Raw genomic sequence first — 16225 nt, forward strand, 5'->3', positions numbered from 1 at the left:
GTGAACCACACACAGGCACTCGAATGAAATTGTGCAAAAATAGGAAATAAAAGCCCATAAATTAAAGTGGTGCTGAATTAGAACTGTCGGGAAGCAATTAGGAAAACACCATAATTCCTCCAAATGGGGGCCAAAGTTGAACAGATAGCAAAATACGTGTTAAATGAAAATAACCAATTTTGGGAGTGTATCGCTGCCAAATGTCAAAGGTCACGAGACTCGGCGGGGCCTGTGCTCGTGTCCTCTCTGCTTAGTCAGCAAAATGGAACCAGCGCCATGATCCCACAAGAATCCAGATGAAAAATGGGTTTGAGATGCACAAACAGGGCCGAGATGTAGTGCAGAAAAACGGGTGACCCCTTCCAACAGATAAACAAATAACTAAATAAATCCTGGGGACGCTGGGGGTGAGGGAAGCTACCCCCGAGGGGTCAGAGCAGGAACAGATAAATCTCCCTTAAAGACGCCATGCTTCTCCACAGTTAACCTCTTAATCAACCCCAATCGGCCAAAGGAAACAGCACTGACTTTCAAAAACTATCAGCTCTGTTTCTCTGCAGTGAGTAAACACCCTCCAACATTTGTACAGTGTGAACCAGTGTTGAAATGAGAGACCATTCACTCCTGCTTAATGAGAATTTAATTACAAAGTGCTTTACTAAAGGGAAGTTGATCATCGGTGTCTCTAAAGGACACTTAGTAGCTCCTTTGCTTGTGATATCAGGTTACACGCCATCGTCTTTGTATTTTTTTGTTTATTGATGCACACACATTCACACACACATTTCCAGTAAATTACAATTTATCCCTCGTTGTCTATCCATCACCACGCCTTTCTGAAGCAGTGCATCAGCGATTAACCTCCAGTGAGCACAAAAGCATCCTGATAGTATCTGTTCACGGCTCAGGCAAGACACGGGCTGCAGACATGTGACCTCCTAACAAACATGTCATTCTTAGCTTTGAATTTCTATTTCAGTCACGCGCTCAGGTTACGTACCTGCTCACTTGATGGCTCCTTTCCTCAATGGTATCATATTTAGCTTCGGCTGAAACTGAGCATTGCATTGTGGGCGCTGGTGTTGTCAGGCCGTCCATAAATTAACAAGTAAACCAGTGGCCTCTGCATTTCCTAGGCCATCCGGTGCGGTCATGTTTACCACCCCTTGCCCCCTCCCTGACACCCTCGTGTATCACAGCCTCCTGCACCAGTTGCTCCAGGCATCCATCACTGAGCATCAAATACGAGTGGCAAGCTATTCTTTGCATTTGTATTAAGATACAGCTGGGTACGATGGGGCAAGCATAATTCCACAGTTTGGGTTGTTCCGCTCACAGAGAAGATGTTAATTCTTTGTGCAGCACTGTCTCTCCGTCGCTTGTGCATTTTAACGGTGCTGTTTGGCCTTCGACACCCGTGTAAGCCGGGCTGTTAGATGAAACAAACCTTTGCAAGTGCTATCTGACCCAGGTTCGCTTGGCGAGCACAGGTTATGATCTCAGATTTGAACGAGTGGAATTTGAAATCGAAACAAATTTTATAACAAAACCTGTTTAAGGGCAGGCTCTCGTTTTTTTCAGCCCTCATTCTGAGGATAAAAATACCGTCTAAAGTTCAGCTATGAGGATGAGGATCCAGCAGTTAGTCTAATGAAGTGGCTGTCTTACACAGTTTTAGTCTTTTTAGTGCAATGTTTCCCCGTACAGTGATTCCTTGCTGATGAGGAGGGAAAGCAACACGAAGAGTCTGCTAAAGCCTCATATTAGCAGACTGTTGATTTAAAGTTTGAGTGTTGTTTTCAGACAGACTTGTAAAAGTGGAAGTTATATCCTTTAAAGCAGCACACACCTCAAACTCTGTAGTCGCTCCTAACATTCTTCCAATCATGTTGAAGGAGCAGGTGTCATTTTTTTTTCTACAGCCGGCTGCTAAACAGTAAAGAAATTTGTTTTTGAAATTTGTTCATTAAAAATTTTAATTCAGCATTAATGGCTTCTCAGGTCAGCTGATATGTGTGAACTTTCTTACCTGGGGATGAAGTGTGAGATCATTTATTCAGGCTTGAGTAGGATAATGAACGACTTCTGCGGGTCTTTCTTTACTTTTTGGGGAGAGTTGTGACATAAAAACAACCTGTAATGTCCTAAAATAAGGAGTGATACATTTCAACCTGTCTTTATTGAAGGATTAATGTGTGGGACATCACATACATTACTAAACCTCGGGTTGATCCTCATTTAATTAACCCCTTTCCCGGTGAAATCCCGGTCAGATTCATCATAAGCCTCCTCTGTATAGAATTACACTCTAATTATTAGGCCCCAAACCCTGAGGTGCCCTTGGTCACTGGCCTACAGCTCATGGAATCTGCTAATAGCGAGTCACGGGGCTAATTGGGAGACAGGTAAGGTTACATGTGACAGCAATTAAGCGAGCGCAGGGCCAACTTTATGGCCTGAGGCGAGCCTGGCGCTGCACTCAGGACCCGTAAGTGGGATTTTGTCTTTTTAGCGCTTTCTTTTCCTTTTGGAGAGAAGCAGAGTTGGGAATTACAGTTCCTCTTTCTGTCTGTAGTGGAGATAGGATTATGTAAGTAGCCCGTGAGTTCCTCTTGTTTTGTTTGTAGCTGCTCTTTGTTGGGAATATAGACGAAATATGATTTATTGATCAGATATTTCATGGTTCTTTTACTTTACTTACTGCTTACTTTTACTTTCCCATAATTTCTTTACCTTTATTAGGCCAATTATTATTATTATTATTGTTATTATTATTGTTATTATTATTATAAATATTATTATTATTTGCCTACAATTGTTGCTGTTGTTGTTGTCATCATGTGGTGAGCTTTAATGAGAAAAAATAGCCTACATCAACAGGAAGTAAAAATGTCGGGTAAGTGTCATGAAGTTTGTTTATTTGTTTATTTTAAATATATTGATTATTTATTGAGGAGATTTAATTTGGCATCAGGAGATCAAATGTCTTAATGAAGCAACAAAAAATCTCTAAATTGTTGAGTCTAAACTGACTGACTTTTGTTTTCATTTTTTCTTTTCCATAGCTTGTCCATGTGAGTGAGAGGGGAAGTGCGCGAGCGCGTCTAAACGCATGATCACTCCTCAGACCTCGGTCCCGTGCAGCACGGGGGCGGTGGGACACTCGACCCCCTGGCTGCGATGTTTTTGGAATTACCTTCACATGACAAATCAAGACGCCATATCTGGGGAAATAATCAGGTCCCCGCTGCTCTCGGCGTGAAAAAGCCCATTAGAGAACAACACTGTCACCGTTAATTACCGCAGTGGCCTTTTGTGCGCGCTGGCGGAGGCTGTATAACACAACAAACCGACTGAATCAACACTTTCCCGACTGGTAAACGATTTAGGGAGCTTACGACTCGGTGAGGAGTTTGACAACTTTTGTTGTTGTTGACTTTGTGGAGCTGAGGGATATTTCACCACGTGATATGTGACCTTTATGGAATATTTAAAAATATTTATCCATTATTCTGCAAGATTTTAGTGAGTTTTATTCCTGTGTCACAGCCGAAGCTACGACGTTTGTTGGTCTTGTTGGGGTAAAATAGGATTTTGTTGAAACCAGTCTATTAGAAAAGATCATTACATGCACACTGGACAGCTGACCCAGGACTGATTACAAGGCAGTGCATAAAACGGTTGGTAAACTATGACCTCTACTCGACCATCCGAGCTTAAAACAATAAAATCTGAAATGATATTTTCAGACAAATCATCAATTTTTATTTCATGTCTTATAGGCTCAAAAATCTACTGGAACTAGACAGTTTAGAATAATACACACATCATTTCTTTTCCCTCAAACATCCCCTCAAGACATGGTGTATGATACATAGGCATGCTCTGCTTTGAAAAGTAATTTATGGCACAGGAAATATGCTTTTCTCTTCAGAAAAAGTCCAAGTATCCTGTTGAAAACTTGAAGTATTGGACCTGTATTAGCTTCCAAATGAAATCTTGTTCATTTGTCATGAGTCTTAAGCTCAGATTTAAGGTGAGCACAGAAAAACATTCCTCCTTCAGCACATGAATGTGAAAACTACCTTCCAGCACAGTGAAGGTCAAACATCAAGAATGAAGCAACAAAACGTAAAAACTTGAAATCCCTCCCCTCCCCATCATAAAGCTTCACATTCTCCTTCAGAGAGCAGTAAGGTTTAAACGATCAAACTGTTTGACAGTCCTCAACTGAAGAAAGAAGGTTGTAACGCATCTCCTCTCATCAGAGCTGATTAAACTTTATTTTTTGTATGTATATTAACTACAGGTTTATTATTCCTGGACGCACAAGATGCAGAAGATGTTATTTCCACGGGGGACACTGATGTGGATTCACTTTATATCACAAACAACCGCTCCTGTCAGTCAGACCCATCCTAATCGACCACCGTCCAATCAGAGAGCGTCTTACTTCTTCCCAGACTTTTGGGACCAATCAGGGCCGGCCCTTCATCTTTCACCGCTCCCGCTGAGGGGAGGGGATATGACCTTATTTGGCAGTTATGACCTTATATGGAGCACCGCCAGGGGGGCAGCCGTATGAGGCAGCCTGCTAGTAACACTTTCCCCAAATTGTAGCTTTGCCTCTCGGAGACGGGACAGCCAGTCGAAGGGTGAAGTCGGTAACACTCGAGCGGCAAAGATTTGTCCTGCGCTGAGACTGTTTTCTGTTTCAGCTTTTTCCTTCACGGACGATCACCCAGAAGCAGCACTGAGGATATTTCGGCGGTGTGTTGGGTAAATAAAGATCAGAGCGCACACACTGACGTCGCGATCCAGAAGCTCGCCGCGGCGCGCAAGAACAAGAGGAGCCAGGATTGAACCACTCTCCACGGGACGTGCGGTTTTTCTTCCGTTTCCAAGAGCAAACTGGGACTAAAGAAAACCTCCACGTGAAATGCGGTCAGTATTAAATCCAGCTTGTCATTCAAGAGACAGAATTAATCTTGAGTGAATCCACATGCAGTGTTGAGAGCGACCGAGTGAGAGGCGAAATATTGTTGTCTGTCATATCCTCTGTTGTTTTTCCCTTTTTCAAATCCCAGAGGCGAGCAGTGACTCAGATAAGGGTTTATTTTTACCGCCTACACACTGACTTATTGGACTGACTTTTCCGAGAGGTTACACTCTGAAGAACAACGTGTTTATGGATTGCTGCGCAGCGAGGAGCACCGGGAGTTGTAGGCTACGCTCTTGTGCATCGATCATGTTGATACCTCGCTGTTGCTGTAAACTTTGATAGATGTTTACAGAGAGAACTTAGTAATATAGACAAGCGCTTAGAATAAATAAACTCAGATAAACTCAGATTGACCCCGGAGAAGGTGGGAAGCGCTTTTTCTCTCCCTTTCTCGTTTTCTTTTTTCCTCCCAAGACGTCAGAACGGATCTCTATCAACGTAGTCTGACTCCTTCTGTGATTTAAACAAAGACCAAAGTGTTTGGGGATAGCATGGCAATGGTAGTAAACCAGTGGCCAGAGAACATTTCTGCAGATCCGGGGTCTCAGCTCCAGATTTGCGGCCAAGAGCCCGGCGGGGCACCGGGGACACCCAACGGTTCCACCCCGGGGAACGACGCACTTTCCGGGGACAAGATCCCCAACGTGGACTGCATGGTGTGCGGGGACAAGTCCAGTGGGAAGCATTACGGTCAGTTCACCTGCGAGGGATGCAAAAGCTTCTTTAAGCGCTCGGTGAGGCGGAACCTCACTTACACCTGCCGGGGGAACCGAGACTGTCCCATCGACCAGCACCACCGGAACCAGTGTCAGTACTGCCGGCTGAAGAAGTGCCTCAAAGTCGGCATGAGGAGAGAAGGTAAGGCCGGTGCTGTGCTCTCTGTGGGGTGGAGGGTGTGATGGAGTCAGTGTGAGCCTGTGGCACGAGAGGCATTTGTTTGCAAAACGTGTTTCTGTGCCTAAAGTTGTGCGTAAGGTTGTTCACTGTAAAATATGGATCTTAACAGGCCGTTAAGTCTGGAAGTCAGCCGTAAAAGATTTTACAGTTTTAAAACAAGTGGCCACCTCCTCACATTGGCCGAGGCTCTTGTTTCCTGTGCAGTTTCACTTGTTTTATGGCTTTTCTAAAAAACTATATATTTGCAACAAAGCGTAGCAAGGCCGATCGTTCCCTTAATTTAAGACAAATATGGACACATACAGATTTGGATTGGAAAGCTTTACTCCACCACACCGATAGATTTTCACTTGCTGGAAGAAAAGAAAACACTTGAAGGCTAAATGTGACACTCAGTTCACTCTTTTTGTAACATGTCGCATCACACGTGTAAACCGAAGAAGTGCCAGTGAGAGATTTTGTGCGTAAAACGTGCGTCATGTTTTGTTGTGCCTGTTGATCTAAAGGTTGTGCGCTTCTATACAGTTTATCCCTCAGCCACTGTTGTTATGGGTAAATAATCAGTCACCACCTGCGGTTCCACTATGCTTATTTCACATTCATTTACCAAACACACACACACACACACACACACACACACACACACACATATTCACCCCGGCGCGCTCTGTTCTGTGAAATCCCTCCTTTGTCCCTCTATTTTAATTATGCTGTTTGCTCACCGACACCCAGAGCCGCTATAAGAGGATGCCGCTACATTTGTTGTATTGTGCTGGATTAAGAACGGGTCAGTTAGTGCCAAAGAGGAGCAGTGAAAACGTGCTGGTGAAGAGGAGCGCTTCCCTTATTAATTATCATTCAGCACCGACACCCCCCCCCCCCCCCCCCCCCCAATTCATGAGAGATTCGATGGTGCATATTTTAAAATGTGAAGCAAATGGATGAAATGAACTGCTGGGCTGGCGGTGATGGGATCTTTTTTTCTGTTTGTTTATGCACATTGGATGAGATGACTGTGCTCCAGCCACAAACACATCATTTAGAGACCCTCCTGACGCTGCGAGACCCTGTACATATTTTGATTCTCTGTATAATCTCTTTGGGAAATGAATGTAAATGTCAACCCCAGTTTATCTGCAAACTGTGCACACACACCTCATGAGAACAGGTGAACCTTTCTCCCGCTTTGACCTCAGTTATCCTCAAAAGTCTGAGTCTTTAGTGAAGATGTCACTTCTTTTATTTTCCCTCTCAGAGGACAGAATAGGGTCAGCTGCGGCATCCCCCGCCCGCTGTCTTGCTCAAGGACTCTTCGGCAGGATTCGGATCTTGAAGGACACACAACGACCTCGCAGCCCCTTTGTTCTCAGCCTGAGCCAAAATGTAAATACGGAGACGCTGGAAATACCCGTCCTCCCTATAGAGCGCGGGATGAGATGATCCCTCAAGGGTTCCCGCTAGTGCACTGCTATGGCTCTCAGACTGTGTGTGTGTGTGTGTGTGTGTGTGTGTGTGTGTGTGTGTGCGTGCACGCGCGCACTGTACATACAGTCTTACCTCACGTAAAATACCCGCAAGCCACATAGACTCGCTCGTGCTCTTTTGCGACTGAATGAACCCGAGGACCAAACGTGTTTATTGCACAAAATATCCGCCAGATTCAGTTTTACGTTAAGACACTTCAAATGTGACATTATAATTTCGAGCTCGCCTTCGAAATAAATGTTTTATTTCACCGTCAGTGGTTTATCCTTTACTCTTTTTTGCAGTGTGATCTTAAATCCCTGAAGGCTGCATACTGTTCATGATAAGGAATTAGACTTACTATATTTAGATAATATCATAGCGTGTAATGCTGTGCATATAGGCTGTGCTAGTCTACACTGCAAAAAATATTCATCTTCCCAAGTCACCGAGTCTCTTTAATTTCTAAAAATAAGTAAAAAATCTTTCCTGGAGGCATAAATGATTTCTTTACCTTCAGTTTCAACTAATTCCAAAATTAAAAAGTGTGTATCATGTTGAAAGGAAACCAGAAATTCATTTAAAAAATCGAAAAGAAGGTAAATTATCTCCAAATTCTGTTAGAAATTGTAAGATTTTAAAAGTCATCGTCTGCTGACTCCTTCATATATTTTTTGGCTTGTGCGTGGGCGCAAAACGCTTAAAAATGTGAGGCGAGTCAATTTAATGGCTGAGCTCATCTGCTGGTGTATTTGAGGTCAGTGGGATTAAACGGTGTCCTTAAATCCTCTTTGTCGTCTGACTTCTGTTTATCAGCGATCATTTGTCTACTTAGGACAATTTGTGTTAAGACACATGCACAGTTTTCTACAGTTTTCTACAGCTAATTTTATGATGATTAACCGAACAGAGAAATACAAACAAGAATTAATAGTCAAAAATAGTTTTTGAGGCTGAGAAAGGCAGTGATGTGATCCCAGTGATCCTAATGAATTATAAATAATATGCATTTGCACTTTCACAGCTGTTCATTTGTCCTCAGTTATTTAATCTTGATTCCTAAACACAACACAGAAATATCTGAATATTTCTGTAAAGATTCATGAATATTTGAGACAAATCCTGGCACCGTTATTTTATTGTAACAACTACAGTACATTAAACACTGCTGTATCCTCGAATTCAAAGACTGAGGGCGCCAACTGAAAAGTGTCAGGGCTGTTAAAGCACACAGCCACTGGCATCCTCCCCACAGGTCATACATAAGTCATGTTTCCTTTATATTATTCAAGAGGTTCACGTAAGGTTGTCAAGGGAGACGCGATGTTTACTCTCAGTTATGATCCAGGTGAAATTTGTGTGTGATATTTCCTTCTCTTTTTTTCCCCATTTTCAAGTTATTGAAAAGATATTGTCAAAATAAAGTCACGCGTGGAAACACAGTTTGTTCAGCTAAAGCAGTTTGCCATGCTCTTAATTATTTAGAAGCCTTTTTTTAACTTGCTTTGAGATGTATTCCATCATAGCATATAGGTCATAATGTACCTCACATCTGGGCAAAGTGAAAACCAAAATGGAGGGAAAGTGCTGGTGGATGGAACAACTTATGTCATTGTAATTATTTAAAGTGTTGACTGGTTTTGTTCACAAATGGAGTGTAAATCTGTGAGGCTACAAAAAGATGGAGTTTTTGGATAGCAGAGCTTTAATACTTTAATAGAGTTTCATATCACTAATGCTGCTGCGTGACTTTTCTGTTTAGACTGCATTAATATTTAGCTGCTGAGAAGACACGTTAAAAGTTTCATGAGTGGACCGCGTCAGATTTAGAAGTTCCTCGCTTTCAAGTGAGTGTTTATTTTTTCCAAAGGCAACGTTTGACCTCTTTCTGGAGACCGCTGTGTAGAACATAATATCATTTGTTGGAGACTTTTCTCCGGAGCACCTTCCATCGCCATGACAGCGAACATTACTGCGCCGGCCTCAGTGGGAATCAAGCCCCTAAGACCCTGTGTCATTGTCTCACCGCACAGCTACACAGAACCTCCGCTTGTCAGTGCAGTTTCTAGTCTGAAGAGGAAGCACGGAGGCAAAGAGAATCGGCCTGACAGTTCCTTTGAACTGCAGTGAATGTTTTAATTTTGAAACACTGCACAAGGATGAGCTCCTGACTTCATTGAGGACATAAATACATGTGGTAGTTTTACTGTGGCTGGTTAATGCATGCATACACAATGATAATGTCATCTTGTCTGTTGTGTGTATCTTGAATTATATACCCGGGCAGCTGTTTGCACACAACAGACACACACACACACACACACACACACACACACAGACAGACAGTTAGCAGAGTGCAGGGATACATAGTCTCAACATCCATTTGTAGCAAAGGAATCTGTAGTACCCACATTCAACACAAACAGTGGGACGGCTGCTGCCTCCTCTGACCCATATTGCACTCTGACAAAATACCAACAGCAGCGGAAAATGTAGGTCAACCAAAACTAAAACATTAATAACAGACAGGCTCAAGTCAAAGTCCAAATGTGTGAACCATCCAGGGGCCTCTCCAGCGAGTAAATACCCCACTGCAGCACTAAAATCTAACAGACAGTGTGTATTGACTAATCCATACTCCACGGTGGGCCTGTAACAGTGGGCAATTTAACACCAAAACACTGCGGTCTGGCCTCCTTTGCCTCTGAAAACCTTTACTTATCCCTCCCCAGTAATTTAGCTATTGACATATCCAAATACTTAAACCCCTGTCATCACACTCGCAGGCGAAGTCATTACCAGCAGCCTCTCAGAGGAAAATGGCTCCAGTACTGCCAGGCCTCCATTAAAGTGATCCAGTGGAGCTTATGACGTTATCTTCAAGGCTAACTTTAAAGGCACGCAGGTGAATGGATGAATGATGCTGCTTTTTAATGCGCTGGGACACATCAAGGTGAGGGGAGGTGATAACGACCTCCTCACTATACAACCCACAGTATCACTAATGTGACAAAGGTAAACGTAATGTGAGCTGCTCGGGTTCATTCAGTCAATCACTGGAACATACTGACCGACTCGGACTGTTTTACCCGTGACTTAAGTAGCTCAACCTGTTTTGTTTTTTTTGTCTTTCACCTGGGTCACTGGTAATAACACACAGCCAACAAAGAGGCACAGAATTTGTCAGTCACTGTCAGGAGCGTTTAACCCCCCCGACGAGGCTTCTCCCGCAGTCTGCCACACATTTGTTCTCTAATGCAGCACTGTGGGGAATCTGTGCACATGTATATTTTAGGCATTTAGCTGATGATCTTATCCATGCTCTCTGGGTGGGAGTGTACTAGCACTATTCAGAAGAAGAAGAAGAAGAAGCAGGTGAAACCAAGATGCACTAATAGCAGTTGCAACAGACTTTTCCTACCACATATGGAATCAATATTTTTATATTGACTTTTAAAAAAAATACAAGCTGGATACTGGTGAGTCGTGTCAGGTTCTTCTCCCAAACTTTCCAATTTAAACTCTACTGGTCTCTCTCAAAGCAGGTGTGATCGTTTTGATTTTATTTCCTGATGGTAGCCTATTACATCCTCCACATAACCACCATCCCACCTGGACAGAAAGTATGCTATAGAAATATGTTGTTTTATGTATTTACCCATTTATTTCTTTATTTTCTCCAAAACCTCTGAAGAAACATAATATCAAGCCACATTTTACCAGTCTAATGACTGTCATGCAGGCAGGTTGGAGCAGCTCTCCTTTAGGTGGCTTGTTCTAAAAAAAGAAAAGAAAAGCAAACTACAGCTGAATTTTTATTTTTAATGCTTTGAGCACCAAAAAGTCCACTCCTCCAATTCACCTCCATCATAGTGGCTTGGCAGCAGAAGTGTAAGTGGAAAATATCTCATGATCTCCAAACAATGAAACCAAAAACATATACATGGCATGCATAGGTGTTTTGAGGGAAGTGGCTCTTTAATGTATGTAGTTCTACTCATAGTCTTAGTCATAGTATGTATTTTTACTGTAGGATAATATTAAGATGAACTAGCTGGAGAAATACAAATCAACCCAGGCAGAAAGGAGCTATTTAAGAAACACATGTACACACAGCTTGATGCATTAATGTCCTCTCCAAAGGCTGTAATCACAGAAAAGACATGGGCTTATCCCTGCTGTGGCCCACTGTGTGGTAAATAAAGAGCAGAAGGGGCGGCGCTGTGTAAGTGTAAATAAGGATAGCACGAATCAGAGTCACTGAGCACGGGGTGAATTTGGTTCACTAATTAATTCAGGAACTGCCTCATCAAAGTCTGAGAGGGAGACTGAGGCAACTGCAAGCCGCACAGCAAAAGCTACCAAACGTCCTCATGCGAAGCTCCTCTGCGCTCCATGTCTCTGTCGGTCTCTGTCTGTGTCACTGTTTCCCTCCCGCTCCTGCACTGCCTCCGGTTCTTCTGCGCTCTCGTTCTGTTGTGTCTCTCACATTCACCCACCCCCACCCCCGCTCTCTCATGTTCGACACACGACTGGAGACACAGTCAGCCCCTCTTCCAGTGTACAGGTGGTTTATTCTCAGTGATTTCTCCATGGAGGGGAAGAAAGAGTGGAGTGAGCAACACAAATATCCATGTTTCCTCTGTTTCTCTCAGAAATATAAGTTTTGCTTATACCAAGCCCCAGCTTTAAACACCAGCCTTATTTTTCTTTTTAATTAAGTGTTTCCCTCCAGTGCAGTTACAATTATAACTCACTCATTCATTACTGAACCTTTGGTCCTGTTTTGTATGTTGAATGTTTTCTCCTCAAAGATACACCGCGTGCACTCACTCACTTTTATACTAGCAACTATTACTAACACTCTCATATTTGAACCTAACTGTTTTTTTGTCCACCTGGGGGCAGCAGAAACAGGCTGTAAACTACACTGACATATTAACACCTAATAAAATTCATATGGCAATAGCAATCATTTCCACATCCAGCAGCTACAGCTCAGCATTTAGACTTGTGTTTCTGCCCACCAGTCCACTATTCACTCTTGTTTAACTGTTAGCTGCTAAATGCTCCACAGTGCTCATCACACAGTCTCTAACCTTGTCATGTGATGCTGTGCAGGTGGTGACCAGTTGGGTTTTTACAGGATGGAGGGAATTGGATCAGTAAAAACCAAAAAAAAAAAAAGAGCTGAAAGATGCTAAAATTTGTCACTACAATGTGAGTGACCCCTTTCATGTACAAGTAGTCATTTGATCTATTATTCATTTAGAAATATGGGTTATAGCGCCACACAATGTTTCTGTGGAATAAACAGAAGAAGAACTTGCACAATTGCTCACAACAGCACAATCACTGTGGACAATGGACTCTGAAACCACAGCCATACAGTAGCTTCACTTCTCATAGCTGTTTCAAAGACACACTATAAATGCAAAACCATGAGCTAACTGATTAAGACAAAATATTGAATATCATGGTAACTTCCTTGTTATTCTATTAAAGCAAATGTCTTTATAGCAGGGTTAGGAAAACAGGCCTATCAGTTTTTCTAGATTATGATATAAAAATTAGTGGTTTTTGTAACATATTTTGTTAAGCGTCAAAAGCTCAGTAGAGCAGTGTGTCACAGAACTGCTCAGTGTTTCATTGACTAATCTGGGAACTGCCACAGCAACAGGACCAGAGGTTTTTAGGTATTCAAAATTAATTAAATATTTTCTGACCTGTTTTTGCTCAGTAACATCTCTGTGTTTATCAGTGTCTTTCTCTTTATCTCTAACTCTCTCCTGGTTTACACATTAGCTCCTCTCCGCTCCTATCTGACTCCCTGTGCCCTGCTGCAGAGCAGTGACCCGCAGGTCAAAGTTCAGGGCCAAAATAAAACCATGAGAGCCACAGGGATATCACCCTGGTGTCACATCACATGCTGCCCTCTGAACTGGATCACAGCCATGCACATATGCAGTGACACACACATATAGGTGTATAAAATCTTTCCTTTACCTCCCAAATGTTCTTTTCACTGGGTATAAAACTATGTTCTTTTTAGCTTTACAACCACGTGTTTTAATATTTTCTTCATTTTACAGTCTAATGCTGTAAACCCCTCTCATGCACACACACACACACACACACACTCAGCCGAGCTGAGGCACTGGAGATGTGGAGACGCAGGCGCAGGTTCATGCAGGGTAACGCAGTTATTTTTCGCTCTCCAGTGGAAGCATTAGAAATGGAAAAGCTACTTATTAAAAGCAACTATTAGACTGAGCCAAATCTATTATGCGTCTGTGTTGCCCCGGCACCGTGACCTTTTAGTCCAAATGTTGATAGGCCTTAATTGTATTTAGCTGCTGTAATTCCACTAACAGTCTGACCCAGAGGCTAATCCAGGGCAGCCAGGCAGCGAACCGTGCTCTTTGCCAGCTGCCATTTGCTGAAGTGGCATTTTGAAAGTCGCAGCTGAAATGTCCCATGGTACCTCTGTTTGCATGCACTTTCCTCCTCTCCCTCATTCTCGTGCCCTCATTTCATGCCCTACCTACACGGGCTGCTGTTTTGTCTTGGGTTTTAGGGATTTGTAGCTTTTTTTAGTGCTTTTTCTGCCCTCAATTTGGAATCTAAGTCACTTTTGTTTTTGTCAAGAAAAAACAACTTGTAGTGTATTTTTCTTCCTTTTCTAGCTGTTTTCCCTTCTTGTTGTCAGATGATAAGCTCAGTCAGTTGCATTAAGATATAAGCCACAGTGCACCAATTAAAAAGCAGGAAACAGATTATAGCAGACACCCAAATCTGACTTTATACTCCCACCCCCCTGTCATTCTCTATCTGTCCGTCTCTGACCCTGGTTTCCTTTTTTTCCCTTATCCTCAGGCATCTGCTTCTCTCTAATGTCATTTCTGTCTCTTTGGCTCTCTGTTGCTGCCCTCCTCTATGTCAAGATACTACATCTCTGTCTCTACACTCTGTCTCTCTTTCTCTCTATAGCTTTGGACCTTTCCATAATCACCCCTCTTTCTCTCTCTCTCTCTCCCTTCTCCTTTCCCTCTTTGTTTCTCTCTCCCTCAGTCTCGTCAGCCAGCTGTAGGCGAGGAAAAACAGAGAGCGATGTGTCTCAGTCGGACGTACTTGACTGCTCTGCCTCTCAGCCACGAGTGACCCCCACAATGAGGCTTTTGAAAAGTCAAGTGGATCAAGTAGATTTGCCACCATCTGCAGGATTAACCACTAATCAATATGAGAGCAGATTAATAGCTGTGAAATCACAAATCAGCCACATGAACAGGGCCCCCGACAGGTTGCGGAATTTGTGGCACGTCATTGAATTTTTGATGAATTTGATAAATTGTCCATGGAGGTCAGGGACACTGTGTTTCAAAGCCTGTTCAGTGCATCAGTGAGAAGACCAGAAGTAGTGGAAACCAGACTGTAGAAGTTTCCTTTTTGGATGAAGCACGCTAACAAGCTTGGACAGGGTGACAGTTTGAGGTCGTGGAAGTGCACAGACTTAGATATGGACAGTCAGGGAAGAGTCTTTCGAGACTGTCTTCCCAAGGAATGCATTCAACTGAAGCATTTCAGCAAGTGGCCCCAAACAACACCTGTTTACATTAAAGCATCTAAGCCCTCTAGTGGCCGGAGGAAATGTGACTGTTGTCCACCGTGAGCAAAGCAAAGCAGGAGGTCAGGTGACACTGATGTAGACTGACAAAGTCTGTGTGGGGAGGAGATCTGGGACTCCTCCCAAAATAAATGTTAACACAGGAGGCCGCTGTTGGTTTCAGCCAACATTAGTTTATTTTGACCATGATGATCGCTCCCTAACTACGTAGTTATTATTGTTGTGACCACGACGATGAACCCTAACTCTGCGCTCAAACCTAACCAGACCTTAACTATAGAGGTGTCAAATCATAAAACAGGTTTATTTCGTCAACAGTGATCTGTAGCAGTTTTGGAAGGCACACCTGATGTCCGTGCTGATAGGGACAACTCGTTGAGTCTCTCTCAAACCTGCATCACAGTAACTTCTCTGACTGACATCAACAGCACTGCACGGTTTAACAGTCTTTCACCTCACACACCGAAGTGCCTGAAGAGAACATATTTGTCCATATTTGTGGCCTTGCTCTCTGGACTGCTCTCAGCGTCGCCTCTCAGAGCTGTGTTTCTTTCACCTTTTGATCGTGAAATCCTGCAAAGACAAGACACGTGTGGCTAATCTGACAGCTGTCCTCTGCAGAGCAAGACAAGAGCTGCAGGAGCGCCAGTGACAAGGAATGTCCCGTTGTGCAACGTCGTCTTTGTGACAGGCAACACCTCCTCATAGCTTAGCCCAGCGAGACCGCGCTGTTTGCCAAAGGAGACCACATTCTTCTCCGGGAACACGGGTTGACACAAGTTCACAGGGAAAACTAGTAGTTTTGAGGTCAACACCTTTTGTGCAGAGGTATTTTTTCGACACGCAGGACAGGCTAGAATTAGGGGCAATTTTATAATGCTCTTGAGTGATTTGACCCCTCGTTTTTCAGACGTGCCACAGTGCGTTCAATTGACACAGCTGCTGCGTGTGAGGTGACAGGTGATGCAGAGTTAAAAGCATTTTCCAAACCCCCTCCTTCTCCCTTTTCTTTCACCCCTCTCTCTCCACCTCCTGCCTCCACCTGTCTCTTTATGTAAACCACTGCTCTCTGTCTGAAGACTCATCTCAGGCTATATTCAAACCGATTGAACTCCCCCCCCCCACTTTTCTCTGCCCTCAATTCTCAACTTATCACCTCTCACTCTTTACTTCTCCACCTTATCTCACCATTTCACCCTTTTACCTCATTTTTTTTCCCTCACATGTGCCCCCCCCCC

General features: G+C 43.3%; 1 protein-coding gene across 1 annotated transcript in view; it reads left to right on the forward strand.

Annotated features, from left to right (window-relative positions):
- The first annotated feature begins 4627 nt into the window (after positions 1-4627).
- LOC111222606 (nuclear receptor subfamily 2 group F member 5) overlaps positions 4628-16225 on the forward strand; it is a 23935-nt gene continuing 12337 nt past the window's right edge. The window contains exon 1 of the mRNA XM_022746397.1: positions 4628-5860. Coding sequence (XP_022602118.1) covers positions 5494-5860 — 367 coding nt within the window. The 5' untranslated portion in view covers positions 4628-5493. The remainder of the gene's footprint in view (positions 5861-16225) is intronic.

This window comes from Seriola dumerili, unplaced genomic scaffold (assembly GCF_002260705.1).
Source record: "Seriola dumerili isolate Sdu_G_001 unplaced genomic scaffold, Sdu_1.0 BDQW01000104.1, whole genome shotgun sequence".
Classification (NCBI taxonomy): Eukaryota; Metazoa; Chordata; class Actinopteri; order Carangiformes; family Carangidae; genus Seriola; species Seriola dumerili.